Source organism: Mixophyes fleayi, chromosome 2 (genome assembly GCF_038048845.1).
Source record: "Mixophyes fleayi isolate aMixFle1 chromosome 2, aMixFle1.hap1, whole genome shotgun sequence".
Classification (NCBI taxonomy): Eukaryota; Metazoa; Chordata; class Amphibia; order Anura; family Limnodynastidae; genus Mixophyes; species Mixophyes fleayi.
This window is the reverse complement of record NC_134403.1, coordinates 143,339,085-143,354,438: the sequence shown is the minus strand read 5'-3', so window position 1 is coordinate 143,354,438 and position 15,354 is coordinate 143,339,085. Positions and strand designations below refer to the sequence as shown.

Here is a 15,354-nt window from a genome sequence, read left to right as displayed (position 1 = left end):
TTCTCTCGGATTTCGCTAAAGGGGTCCAGTGCTTGCGATCGATGTCAGACAGGGCTCTGCAGAGCAGCTGCAGCGGGTCAAATGCAGCGGTCAGCTGAACAGTCGGCGTCCTTCCTTTCCCAACAAAATGAAGACTTGTTTATTGGAGTTGGTAGGCTGAGACTTATTTTCGAAGTATATACCAAGTCTCAGTAGGTATAGCAGATAGTATGGGATCCGTGTCCCATTGCAGTTCGTTTGGCGGGAAGATAGGCCAGGATGTTGTTCCGCAGGGTAGATCTTCATAGCGGAGCCCAAGAGCTATGAAAGTTAGCACTAAGGCAGGGGTAGGGAACCTGTGGCTCTCCAGGTGTTGTGAAACTACAAATCCCAGCATGCCTTGCCACCTCTCTGCTGGTTATCTACTGGCAAAGCATGCTGGGACTTGTAGTTTCACAACACCTGGAGAGCCGCAGGTTGCCTACCCCTGCACTAAGGTATGCCACTTAGTTTCCCACTGTTTTGGTGGGCAAAATTTGTGGATATTTTATTTAAAAGCTGTAGATTGGGAGAGCACGATGCCAGAGCTACTACTAGATACGTCCTGCAGCTGTGGCGTCCAGGCCACGCCCCCTCAAGTTACATTTTTAATTTACCTTAAGATCTGTGAGTGTATATGAAATGGCTTTGTTTTTAGTAGTTTGGAGACTACAACCCTGACAGCAAGATATTAGCATCTATTATATTGTTTATACTTCTAGTGTAGCTATTTATGGGAACTAGGAAAAGGGTACTGTAACCCACAGCAACCAGATTTTAATGGTATTTTTAGTAGTTTAAAGGCAAATGTGTAATTGGCAGCACATTTTTCCTGTGCATCTGGTTTCAATAAATATCACTAGTGTTATAGACTCCTGTATTTAAACTTGTCCTCTTATTCCTTTTACAATTAGAAGTGTATGCTATTATTAACTTAACAATAATAAACTTACTGTTCTGCAATGATTTCTTTAGAACTGCAGCATCTGTTGGAAGCAGTTGTTTGCCAATTGCAAAAAAAAGCCAAGTCCCTTCTCTCCCTGCTACACACACAAAACAAAAAAGAGATTTTTTTATTTTATTTATTTATGTAACTACAAAAAAAAGTTTACCTAGTAGTCACTGGCTGATTTACATTTTTAGAACGAGATGAAGAAAACAATTTTGCCATTTTCGCAGATTTAAGGCACTTAGATTGTCTACTCACCTGTTCTACTACAGCTGCAAAATTATAAAGGGATAAAGTAATCGGTTTTATTAATTTCACAAAACCAGCTGTTACTAGGTGAACATCTTCTATCTGGTGGCTCTGGAATATACCACTGAGAGACTAGCAGGGGCATACTATGGCTTATGCAAGGAAATGCTTTTTCAGGACATTGTATGGCTTCTTGGTGAAAAGAGAAGTCAAAACCTGCCATGTTCATTGGTTGCCTGTACGTTCATTTCATATAACCAATTTTGCAATTTCTTTTTTACTATGTGCAAGATTGATCGCCAGGTTTGTCATTTAAAATGGAACACTTCACACCGTTTTCCCTGTGATTACATTCTGTACTCTTTAAGTTGTCTTTTGTGCATGTAATCCAAGACTGTTAAATAAAACATTAAAAATGGAACATTTCTGCTATGATGCTTCACAAGTATACAACAAATATATTGCAATGTAGCCAAGCAGCATGTTTGTGTATTGCCAGACAGCAGTATATATATTCAGAGTCTAGAAGAAAAACTAAGTTGTTAATGTTAACGCTGTCTATTGAAGTAAAATGCTGTGCAGTGATACTCTGGGTAATATCTTCATTGTGTCCTATTTAAATGGGATACTTTTCTGTAGAATCACTGAACTACTAAATTTCTTACACTGAGCCATGTCAATGTTGTCCTATTGCAGAAACAATTTTAACTTTGAGAACAAGCTCTTCATATGTCAGAATAAGATAGGTGAGGCAATCTGCAGATTGCCAACTATTGAAATAGTCCTACAAATTTCCAAGTAGACAGAATTGACCAGCAATCTTGGTGCAGTAGTAGAAACTTAGGGCAGACAGTCCTATATTTCAGAAACAAACCAACCTATATAGAACACATTTTTGCAGGATTATATTTTAAATGCTAGGTTTATTTCCGTTTTTAAAAAAAACACACATTTAAAAATAACCATAAAATAAATTTAGAAAGTCAAATAAGACATTTAAACGAACAGATCTCATTCCATGTATGTCATTTTTTAGAAATTGGATTCCAATGCAACTTTAACTTTATTCAAGAAGTACTGATAAAGTTTAAACAGATGGCAACAATTGAAAAAAGAAAAATCCTCTCATATGTAGTGTCATTCACAAAACCTAGGCAGACATGATCATAACATTGTATTGCATTGTAACCTATAAAGCACAAATACTTGACAATAGACAGTAAAAAAATAAACAATACTTTGCAATGTTTCTTATAGGTTTTGATAGGAAAAGTTGACACCATTACATATCATAAAAACATGAAAATCGGGGACAGTATAGCATGCTTTCAACATGTGACCTCAACAATGTTTTTTCATAAAGCATTGCAGTTCACAGACGTACACGGTTTCAAACCTTGGAAGAACTTGAGATGTATGACATTGCACTAAATTACGTAGTAAATGTAAATACAAACTTTTGTTCTTTGCAATCAGCCATTTGTGGATAGAAATGGCTACAAGAGGCTGATTGCAGTATCTTTCAATCGAATTACTGGATAAGGTAGTCTACTGTGTAGAGAAAAATCTCATCTCAAAATTATAACCATCTCCAATATCTATGGTTCTCACAAGCACCTGATGCTTTTACATAGAACATGTGTTTGCTCTTTTATATAAACAAACGTATCTTTTAGATTTAGTGGTCTTCACTTTAACTGGCACCTATACCCTTACCGCATGAACAGCTATTGTGCACGAAAAAAAAAAAAGGTTTGTGTACCAAAGCCGCTGTTTTCATAATTTCATTCTAAGGGGTATATTTACTAAACTGCAGGTTTGAAAAAGTGGAGATGTTGCCTATAGCAACCAATCAGATTCTAGCTGTTATTTAGTAGAATGTAGTAAATAAATGATAGCTAGAATCTGTTTGGTTGCTATAGGCAACATATCCACTTTTTCAAACCTGCAGTTTAGTAAATATGCCCCTAAGTCTATTTGTCAAATCTGGGTTGTGTGTGAAGGGAAAAAAAATAAATAAATGTGCGTAATAATCAAATTTAGGAGATGATGCATTACGGTCTGTCAGGTCCAATTAATCAGTGGAACGGACAGGTCCTCTTCTTCCAGACGATGGTCACCATGACCAGCAATTGCACAATATGTGAAATAAAATATAAACTCGATCTCTACAAATAGATTTCTCTCTTTTGTATCTTTCAGAATTTTGGTAAAGCCAGCTAACCAGTAAACTGTTAAAAATAACTCTGTATATATTTTTATCTAAAGCTCTGACATAATTTTATAACAGGCTATTTACATAAAAACACACAATTATTCCTGTACCGCTAATTTCCTGTTTCATAAACAAAGTAAATTAAAAAAATTTAATGTGCAAATAGAAAATATAAATAGTGTCTTTTTATATATATATACACATTTATAAAAATGTTGTTTCTTGCATCTCCCCATTCCTTGTGTTCCTACTTATCCTTTCTGAAAGTCCACTTGTATTGCATCTTGGGCTTCTGTTAGAGTCTTTAGTAATACATAAACCAGATGGCAATAAAGATGAATCAATTGATGCATCTTGAACACTAACTGATAGTTGTTTTGGTCTAACAGAATCCTTAAACAAAGGAGTAGACGTCACCCAGCTTATCAAACCCATGTCAAAGTCAGATCGGTCCATCTTTGAGTTCCATTCAATCATCTCATCCACATACAAAGTTTTCGATGCCACAGAAGAGTCATGAGTGTAAGGCTGGAAACATGCCAACGATTGGTCTTTTTGTGTTACAGAAAATGAGGGAATTGGATTGGAGCAAAGACACTGATCAGTTGATCCTTTTTCTTCTTGATCTTGAAAGCAAATATTTTGAAACTCTCTCTGTTGGCCCATATTAGTTTCACTTTGGTTCCTAAATGAATGGAGGTCACTAACAGTTGATATGGCGGTCTTGATTTGTTTTTCCGAAATAAATGCAGTTTTTGAGTTTAGTTTGCGGGCTTTCATCACCTGGCGCCCTATCTGCACTTGTGTTGGAAACATTGTCCCTTGGATGGATTTGTATAAAAACCTAAAAAAAAAAAAAACCAAACCAAACCAAAAGACACATTAAAAAGTGTAAACAAGGACAGCAGTGCAGATAGTTTAAAACAGGAAGTATCAAAATAACCAGTATGCTATTTAAAAGCCAATATAATTTATTTGAACTTTAGGAGATGTATCTTGCTGTCCTACAGAAGGAAATGAACCATAAAGATTTTACTCCAAGAGGTCCTACAGAAAATTAAAAAACGTGTTATTTTTGTATTGGTAGGTGCTTACATGGAAATGGATATTGGTACAATGAATTTTGATTGAAAGCTATTTGCACACAATAGGATGCTAAGAATATCTAACATTTTCTTTAGTTGTCTAGATTCAACAATATTGTATTACATCTAGATACTAATAAATACAATTAGAAATGAAAGCAGCTAGAGAACATGATGGAGACAAAGAAAAGGGTATTGTATAAAGCATCATAAAAGTGGGACAATAAGGAACAATCTGTAACTTAAAATACCTGGGTAACAAAGCAGCGATGGGTGATAAGATGCAAATTAAATAAAATAAAGGATTGGTGAGGAGTTTCTGCATAGTCCAATATGGGTTTGAAGGAGGGTTGCATGTAGGACAGGCTGAATTGTAAATCAAAGCCACAGAAAAAAATAGGAGGATGCTGAAGGCAATGGATGACACATTGATCCAAGTCTGAAAACAAAATAAGCGGCATTATAAATATGATCTATGTTAATATTACCAATGTCAAAATAATTAGCAAGTTGTCCAAGTACTTTTATCTTACCCAGGTTTTGGTCTCAATTCCCAGGTGCAGCATGATGGTGAAAAGAGCACATGTGACTATTGGAGTGCCCCATGTGAACAAATCAATATCCGAATCGTAGAATGTCTATTAAATAAAATAATACATTTTACTAGAGAAAAGTACAAAAGCCTGTAATAATAGATTTTATATAATGAAATCTGGGTAACTTACAAAATATGGGATGAAAAAACATACAAGACTTTGATAGAAAGCATCAATCATATTACGCCAAAACATGTGTGGCTTGTACTCCTAGAGAGAAATAAATTGCACAAAAATTAGAATAAGAGTAACATACAATTTTCCTCAACAAACATTATCTTGAAATCTCAACACAGAATGCAGTGGTATACAGGAATGTTACAGCATCTAATCTTTGTGCTAGATCACTCCTACTTCTACTTCGATCCTGCAACCATGACTTAGTCATTAACCGAAGTGGGATTGTTAGTGAAATAGACTACAATAAAGAACTAATTGGCTTCATGCTTTTGTGCTCAAGGATCTCTTTCCTATTTTTTGACAACTGAACAAAGGAGAGATGAATGACCACGTATAAATCTATGGGGAGAGACATATGTGTAGCACATAGACGTTTTACCAAAGCAGAAGATGGACCAAGGATATGGGATCATTGTTCCTGCTCAATCATCCAGTTTGATCAATGATCTCTATGTGAGTATCTATCACTCTTGCATTTCCTTGTCAAAAATAACCAAGACAGAATGTAGAGATGGGTTAAAGGATGACCAAGTCCACCAGCTCTAAAAGTGTGCGCAGCGTGTGGTTTTTTTTGTATGTGGAAAATAGAATATAGGAGATCGTAAATATGTAAGCATTACTGTTATCCTTGTGTATTCATACGGAAGGATCAGGTACTTGCTAGTTTGAAGTAAATGAGCAAAATCTCATGTTGTATGCTTCCTAATATAGTCAGTGGAATTGCAGACAGGTGACAATAGTTGGATTGGATGTTTTGTGTGGATCTAAAAGAAAACTGCTGTATATTATTACTGTGCTCCATGTTGGTGTTGTAATTTATAACTTGAACAAATGTCCTGTGTATGTTTATATTGTAGTTTAAGTTTAAACTTGAAATAAAACATGTCTATTTATTCACTTTCAGATTATTGCTTGTGTCCAGATGTACCACAATGATCCATTATGCTTCCATAGCTGGAGCTGGAAATAATGATCACACACCAATAATAATGTGGTGTAATACCCAGATTGAAGTATGTCATTATGTTCTTCTATTTTTCAACAAGTTGTGCATGTCTGTAACCCGCTGTATCACTTTCAAGACCCAACTACAGCTGATTTTACTCTTTGGGAGTATTAGATGTATTGAGTGTATTATGTGCTAGTCAAATCCCCCTGTTGCACAATGTTTCCTTCTGGACACTTTGTTGTCACCCAATTGGCTGTAACATCAATAAAAATGTCCTAACCTGTTATAACAGTTCATTGGAAATAAAACATTTAGGGGCATATTCAATTCGGCCCGGCGCTCGTGATTACGCTCGGCTGCCTTGTTACTGCAACACCGAGGATTTCCGTGTGCATCCCATAGGGTTGCAAAGGGAAATCCGCGATATTGCGGTACCGTATGGTCACTTTACACACGCAGTGGCGTGTAGTCGCGAGCACCCCTTAATGTTATTCTAAAAGGCATTTGACAATAAATAACATCACAGTAGATTTATAGTTCTCAGATGCAAACCATCCTCCCCACTCCCAAACACTGCTAAAATTTACCTCCATCGTCTGTCCACTTCTGTAGAGCTCCGGAACAGCAATCAACATGTCACCTGGCAAGTCTTTATCGAGAATCCCAGTAACAAGTTGGGGAGTAGATGAGAACAGTAAATTAAAAAAGATCAGATACCACTGATCAATCATCGCCGATCCAGAGAATCCACAATAAAATTGGTACCAAAACAGGAGAGCCACAAACATCTAGTTTGAAAGTAAAAATTAATTGAGAACAATGTCAGTGTTCACTCATGCAAAACAAATATTTCAAAATGTTAATGCAGCATACTCTTGTTCACATAGGTCTACCACATCTATAGTTTGTTAACAGATATTGAATTAACTAAAGTTACATATTGTCCAATTTTAGTTCCTTTGTACCTTCATAAATACAAAGTTTGAAGTAAATCTTAGAAATGAGTTTCTTCGTGTTGAGTTTGTTATTAAATCAAAGACATTAGCATACATCCATACAAAAAGATGTTTTAAAAATTATAACAAGCATTTACTTTTATTTCATGAGCAGCTTAGGGAACTCACTTGGCTAGATTTAAGCATGCAGGCATTATATAACAATCACTCAAGCATGCAGTGGTGCTAAAAAACCCAATAATCTATATTTAAACTGCCGATGTGGAAATTGCAAAGCAGATTGACCGTTTAGTCAGAAAGATTTTTCATACATTGCCAAATATACCAACGATGTATAAGTAGCTATTGTTTACTTCAATAAAAGAAATATTTAATTGGACTAGTTTTTTTCTTTAAAGCAAAAAAAAGGACACAGTAGAAATAGGTTCCTATAATTATTTTATTGTAGTTCATAGGTGTCCTTTTTTTTTGCTTTAAAGAAAAAAAAAGGACACATATGAACTACAATAAAATAATTATAGGAACCTATTTCTACTAACTGTGTTAATCCATGTGCAACTCAAATCTAAAACCTAGGTAAAGATTTTAAAAGGTTTTCAGGGGCAACACCCCTGTGCCTCCTCTCAAACCCCCCACCCATCCTCCAAATATAAATTAATGGATAGTCAACAGTGGAATTTCAGTGAGAAAAATATAGCACCAGTTACATACTCTTTGAGTGACCCGAGAGTTGCACAGAAATGAATGAGTACTGCCATGGCGGAAGTTGGTTATATATCGGGACTGTCCAAATGGTGGCCTTTGGCCTGTATGTGACCCTTCAAAGCTTTTCTGAAGCATTCAGCTACCCTACGTTTCTCTAATGTTGTATAACAATTTACATAATATAATTCAGACGTGTAATTCTATACACTGTATTCATCTCTTCTCATTAAAACATTAGTCAATCAGTTAATACTTCTTGAAAACTATGTATTAAGAATACTCTCATTCTAAAAATGTGGGCATCTACACATTATATGATACTGAAAAAGTCAAATATAATCTATAATCTAAGGATTAAAAATAGATGCATTAGAAAACACTGAAGAAAGAAATCATAACAAACATATTAAATATAAATGCAGGCCCAACATTATAAACATAGCATGTCATTGCCTCTTTCATACGATCAATATAATAATATTTTAATTATCACTTACAGCATTTTTGTAGAAGAAATACAACACCATATTGGCCAGTCGAGAATAACACCATCGGCCATGAACAAGCAGCAGCTTCTCCAAGTATCGAAACCTTGGAACAGCAAAATCACTGGCCATAACCGCCTGGAAGGAGCAGAAAAGTAGATAGTGTTCACATGCAGAACAAATTTGTCTACAAGACACAAACACCGTGACTCTAGAACAGTTTCCAATGAACGGTTACAGATAAATAACATGCCTGACTTAAGGGTAAAAAAAATATATATAAAAAAAAATGTAAAGAGAGAAGAAAAACACAATTCTTTTTTTATTTCTTGTCAATTACCACCAACCCTCCACCAAACGCAAACTCAATTGAAAGTCCTCAAACTATGGGCTATTGAGGCTGTACGTCAATTCATTTCTTTTTAGTCTTTGGATGTGTAGCACTCAGGTTTCTTAATAGCTGTTCTTTCCCAGATCATCCCTCTATTTCTAGGTTAAATAGGTTACCTTCAGAAATATTATAGCAATGACAATGTAGCTATATTTGGTGCACATTTTGCTATAATGACATTTAAGGGCATATTCAATTGTCGGCGGAAAAGGTGAAAATCTCGAGCTCCGCGCACTATTACCGTTATTACGGTAATAGTGCGTGGAAAAACCGTTATTATGGTAGTTTTCTCGCTGGATTTCAGCTTACAGCTCCCTGAGCTGAAATCCAGCTAACTTCTACCGTAATAACAGTAGTATTTCAACGCCGTGGAAACCCGCGACAATTAAATATGCCCCTTACAGTCAGGAACCTGAAGAAAGGTACCCATGCTACCTGGCATTAAACCTAAAAAATACAACATACACAACTTAAACATCTATGCACTGTGTTGTAAAGCCCAACTACAGAAATGCCGTCTACGACAATATAAAACGTACTGAAGTTTCCTTTAATAACTGCTCACTACAGGGTATAACATTTTTCCATCTTTGCTGAAAAATTGTTTGAAGCATTACATAAATACATTTTTGGCAGTGTTACTGCTTACAGGAAAGCCTCCATGAAAGCTTGTGTGTTTGTAGTGCAACTGTATCAGTCGGTGTTTTAGGCCAGTGGCGGCCAACAGGTGGTCCGTGGGCCACGTGCTCCTGGCGATTCCAGGAAGCTGCTCCCAGTCTGACTTATTCTCGGCTTTGTTTTAAAGCTGGGCATGTGGGGGAGTACATGTAGGATCTGAGGGATTGCGAGTGTATTTTGTGGCAAGTGGGGGCTCCGAGTGCATTTTCATTCTTGAAATTAAAGATAATGTGCAGCCCTCCATCTGTTAAAAAGGGCCTTTAAGTATACAGTATATAGTACGTTGCCCATCACCGTTTTAGTCAGTGCTGTTAAACAAGAAGAGATGACTGAGAAAGTTTGTCACAGGAAGTCTTCATTTTGAGCCAGCAAAGAATAGAGAAAAGCAGCTAATTTATAAAGCATATCAAAGACATAACCTGGAGTGGTTGTTCAGCTATATATGCATTGCCAGCATGAGCCTACTGCACTCTCCCCATCAAATAAGCAGAATGTGCGTTACGTTGCAGAGATGCAGAGTAGTGCTACGCTACAGCTCCACTCACAGAATATGCTGCATGTTTAATGGAAATGAGCAGATGGCCTTTTTACACTGTGCAATCAGATGTTACATTTTTCTGTAAAGTGTATAATGGCACACAGCTAGAAGTCAGTTTGATCTGCTGGGTTTAGAATGTGCTCTGATAGGTGTAATGCAATGCAAATATAAATACATTTGCTTTATTGAGTATAATGAAGTGTAAAGAGAGGTTAATTCAATGTAATTTAGTTTGGCAAAGAGAGGGTACCTGGTGCACAAATTCTGATTCAAGTGAACAATACTTACAGGACAACCAAGCCACATGTACATGATAAATGTTTTTATTTCTTTATATCCCCATAACCGCGACAATATTTTTGTGTGTCCTAAATCTGGTAAACAATATCAGTGCATGAGAATAGCTTTTCTGTGAGTTAGCAATGTCAGGCACTACACCAATGGAAGATGTGTACTTACTGCATGGTGGACTGGTAGGTCCTAAAAAGGCTGCTTCACATTTGTTAATAAGATTTACATGTACAGACTCTTGACATCACAATTGTGAAAGAACATGTCTGTAGCAATGTCATAGGTCTGCGCATGTAACTAGAATTAACAAAATAATTATCGTGCACTAGCTTGCGGGGTCCCCTCAAGCCTTCCTGCATTGCCATCCCAGAATTCTATTGTTGGATACACAAAAACATACACACAAAAGAAATAGATGATAAACACATACAGGTACACATCACCTTGCACACAGGTACACACCACCTTGCACACATAAACCTGCGTGCAACAAATAGGGTCAATCAAAGTTATGTTAGATGTAACTCTTTCCAAAATAATTGACAATCGCTTGGTCACTTGTTAGTTCACTATAAAGAAACTTAAACATGCAACAATTTGCAAGTTGTAATTAAAAGACCTTTTCATACAGGACAAGCTAAATATGATAAACTATTAGCAATACACCTGGTTTAAGTACTGACAGATGAAAGGGATCTAACTTGGGTGATCATACTTTTCAAACAACTGCTTGATAAGATCGCATTGATTAAAGTCTTTCATATTTGATGATTCCAATATACCATAACACTAATTTTTTCTCATCTAAGCAACAGCTTTAAATTATTGGCTCACAAAGAAATTCTAAACAATTAAGTATGATTGTTGAAAAATCTTAACATGGAGGAAAAACATATTTGAACAGGTAAAATAAATGTTGAGCTCTAGGAGTTGAATGCATCTTGATGGTAATTGAAGGTCTACTTAAAATTATCTTGGTCCTCAAATTTTAAATCTTGCTGCTAATTCTTTTACATTTGAATCCGTTTAAGAATCATGTAATTGCCTATTGTACATTCAGAGTGAACATTCATGTGAAAAAGTGCATAAAGACAATTATAACCTACCTGCATTCCTTCCTGACCAGAAATTCCAACACCAACATCTGCCACCTGAATCATGCTGACATCATTCGTTCCGTCACCTTCAAAAACCATAGCAAACAAAATTTTTAAGGATCACATTACTGTGATATTATGGAGTTTTATCTAAAATGCGTAATAATGCCCATGCACCTAACTGCCTCTGTGAGCAATTTATGCATTTCTGGTCATTCAGAGGTTTTACTGAACAAATGGATCACAATATAATTGCACTGCTACTACTATCTCATATGTGCTGATGAAGGTCGTTGTTTGAATCAATTTTCCCACTGTGTCAAAGCCGGATGTAGAATAATCAAAATCAGTTCAACGTGTGGCACTCCAGGTGTTGTAACATTACAAGCCTAGCATGCTTTGTCAGAAGATAGATAGCATAGGTGGCAGGGTATGCAGGGATTTGTACTTTCACAACACATGGAGTGCCACAGGTTATCCAGGCCTGTTCTAAATGATAACTATAGGGGCCATACCCTGTGCAATAATCTACCATTTTTTTTGTAATAAAACTGGTTGACTCGTTTTGAAAATGTGTGGCCAACTTAACGCAAATAGTGTTGGCTGTTTTAGTGTAACCAAAGTGAATAGCTTTGCAAACAAAGACCCTTCTGTGGGCATGTCTATACAATTTAGAACACACAATAGCTTACCTATTGCTAATGTCATAGTTTTAAGTTTATCTCGAACAAGCTTCACCACCATGCTCTTTTGAAGGGGCGTAGATCGACAGCAGAGCACAGAACGACATTGTCGAGCCAGTGAAATAAATTTATCGGCTTGGCTTGCGTCTAATGCAAAAGCCAACGTTTTCCCATCGATCACAAGTCCAAGATTCTGATGCTTTGTGGATGAAGACCATTGGGATTTATTATGGGTAAAACCAATGTCAACATTCCCAGCAGACTGTTCCTTTGAATCATTTGAAATCTTAGACTCTACGTAGAGCAAACACTGGTCAAGCAAAGCAGCACAAGCTTCCTGGAGGAAAATAAAATAAATTTAATGTGGTTGCTTTGTTATTGTAGCATATTGCATAAAAGGATTACATTTCTTTAAATTTTCAGCAATATAAAGGGTAAAAAACAAGCAACTCTTTCCACAATTACTTTCAAGCAATGAATGCAACTCTAGAAGTTTACCCCAAGTGTGCTAGGGCTCACAAATGTACAATTATACGATTACTATTTAAGCTTTAATCTTTATTTCCATAATACAGATTATGTAGTTTTCCCTTTTACTATCCTTTTTAAGTATTTTTCAGTTCTTCAACATTGTTAGATTTCTTGCAATTGTGAGCATGCCAGCTAGCATTAGATAACAATTACAAGCAATATGCTTAAGTCCAGGACCACACCTACTCTGGCCATCTAAGAAAAAAAAGGACGGAAGAGGTTGTTATGATGCTCTCGGGTTTACCTAGCACTTCCAAATTGGACATTGCAAATCATTCAATATTGCATGCTATGTACTGAGTGAAGAATTGACCAGGTTGGAACCTGTCAACTACAGCCCAATCTCGGCAGTAGAGTGCCCTGCACTACAGCCACTTGTATGGGACATGCATCTATGTCCTGTCAGACTATGTGGAGATTAAAAAGGACAAGCAGCTGAAAATATTATTTATTTTACGTAACAGAGCTAGGAATACAAATTAACGTGAATTTAATTGCAAAAGTTTCAGCAGCTTAGAGAGTGTGATCGTGGGGTAGAAATATTTTCCCCAATAAGTAGACTTCTGTCTGTAATTCCATTGGGGGCATTTTATTATTTAGATGTCTTATAACCAACAGCTCTAAATAGTTAACATTACAATAAATAGGAGGCTCATTATAATAAATTATACTGTAATTCAATCAGTGCAATTTTGTAATAAAGTATACTGCATTGTTTATACTTTTACAAGACATTAAAAATTTGAATCTTGGTAACTATTCTTTAACAAACTTTAGGAAAATTGCTGTTATTTATCCTCTTAGACAAAAAACCTGAATATTATAAATGATTAAGGAAATAGTAGATCAACACAACTGAAGGTGTTAATGTACATTCAAAGAATGGAAAGTCTATGCTGGACTGTAGGTAACAAATTGTAACACTATGGGCTAGATTTACTAAGCTGCGGGTTTGAAAAAGTGGGGATGTTGCCTATAGCAACCAATCAGATTCTAGCTTTCATTTTGTAGAAAGCACTAAATAAATGAAAGCTAGAATCTGATTGGTTGCTATAGGCAACATCCCCACTTTTTAAAACCCGCAGCTTAGTAAATCTAGCCCTATGCCTCAATGTGCAGTCATGTCAAATGCTATACCTTAAAGGAATAGGCAATAGCAATGAAAGGGGAAATATGGAAGAGGGAAAGTAAAACATGAGGTATGTTATATTAGATTAAAATGACAAGTTACAGTTTGTCAAGTGCATTATGAGGCAAGTAAAATTACATGGCAAGACCTGATTTATACATCTTCTGGTATTAATATGGGCAACATGTCACTGATTTGGGATGACAGCTGAGACCACAAGAACAGAAACCACTCTGTTTACATTGATCAGACTTTATTGGCCTTTATGAGACATCCCCATGGTGAATCTTATTATTGGTGTTTAACAGGGCCATAACTAGGGCTCTGCAACAGGGGCGATCAACCAGGGCGCAACATTGAAGGGGGGGGGGGTGCAATTTAGGAATGTTTTAGGTTCATTTGGTTAAAATTGAGTGCTAGGGGGGCGGCATTTGTCTTTCTCACCCCAGACGCTAGAATTCTAAGTTACGGCTCTGGTGTTTATGTCCTGACAAAGCATCAAAAGCTACACACATTGCCAAATGAGTACATTAGAAAAGTGCGGCTAGTAATCCATAGCTACATCTACATAATAAAAAAAAATTAATGATTTCAACTTATTTCTCAAAGTTGTATCCTCCGACTTAGTATTTCAATTATACGTCTCACCTGCGGATCCTGAGAAAAAGTTAACAAATCTCACATGGTCCTGAAAAGAATTTGTGTTGCTCACAATTTAATTTGAGCACCTTTAACAGGTGTAAGAACTGATAAAACACTGTCAGCTTTCAATACGTGGCCATAAAGTGCCATTTTAAAGACAACGCAGTTAAACTTGAAAGTGGTGTTTTTATATTCTAGACAGAAAATCAACATTTATATAAAAAACCCCACATAAAACAGGAAGTTCTTTAGTAATTAGATTTTATTTTACTCCCATCCTTTAATGCATCCAACAATGGGAGAAACCATCTTTCTTACACTAACAAGAATGCCCAAGTAAAAATATCCTTCTTTACTCTGAACGCCACTGGTTTTAGCCAGATTGTTCGAATTGAGAAGCAGTTTAAGAAGCAGATAATAAATGATAATATTTATGGATCAAACAACTAATATTATGTTTCAATATGTATTACTCAATAACGTAGTGTGATTATTCCATTGAATATTGAAAAATATCCAGTGTTATATCACTTTTATGAAGCTATCATTTTAAATGTACTTTGAGAGAGGAAAACATCTGGCATTACCATAAGTAAATAGAAAACTCTGCTAACCCATAAAGTGTGTAGTCCCATGCTAAGTGAGCTATGTTGTCTCAGCTATTTGCCTTAATATAAAGATATGTTAAATTGACAATATCAGATCAGCATCTAACTGTGAAAGTTCCGAGAAAAAAAAGTCAGCACAAGCAGGCAAAAAAAAAAATGTGCTTTTTAAAAATGAATTGCTAGAAATGGGCACTCCACCAACTGTTAATGCTAGAAAGTAATTAGCAATTTCTATGCATGATCTTTAAGCACATGGAACATATATCACATTTTGCAGTTATTCAGCATTCATTCCTTTGTGTTCTTGGACTGGAAACTGTTGAGATGGCAAGTAATAAGATCAGTAATTAATTAACAATGAAATTAGTTTTTATTGACG

General features: G+C 36.0%; 1 protein-coding gene across 1 annotated transcript in view; it reads right to left on the bottom strand.

The window, feature by feature from the left end:
• Nucleotides 1-2,172: 2,172 nt before the first annotated feature.
• Nucleotides 2,173-15,354, bottom strand: part of ATP10A (ATPase phospholipid transporting 10A (putative)) — a 102,826-nt gene continuing 89,644 nt past the window's right edge. The window contains exons 14-21 of the mRNA XM_075200115.1: nucleotides 12,075-12,402; nucleotides 11,392-11,468; nucleotides 8,400-8,525; nucleotides 6,829-7,029; nucleotides 5,242-5,322; nucleotides 5,050-5,154; nucleotides 4,768-4,955; nucleotides 2,173-4,275 (exon numbers count right to left, since the gene is read on the bottom strand). Coding sequence (XP_075056216.1) covers nucleotides 3,636-4,275; nucleotides 4,768-4,955; nucleotides 5,050-5,154; nucleotides 5,242-5,322; nucleotides 6,829-7,029; nucleotides 8,400-8,525; nucleotides 11,392-11,468; nucleotides 12,075-12,402 — 1,746 coding nt within the window. The 3' untranslated portion in view covers nucleotides 2,173-3,635. The remainder of the gene's footprint in view (nucleotides 4,276-4,767; nucleotides 4,956-5,049; nucleotides 5,155-5,241; nucleotides 5,323-6,828; nucleotides 7,030-8,399; nucleotides 8,526-11,391; nucleotides 11,469-12,074; nucleotides 12,403-15,354) is intronic.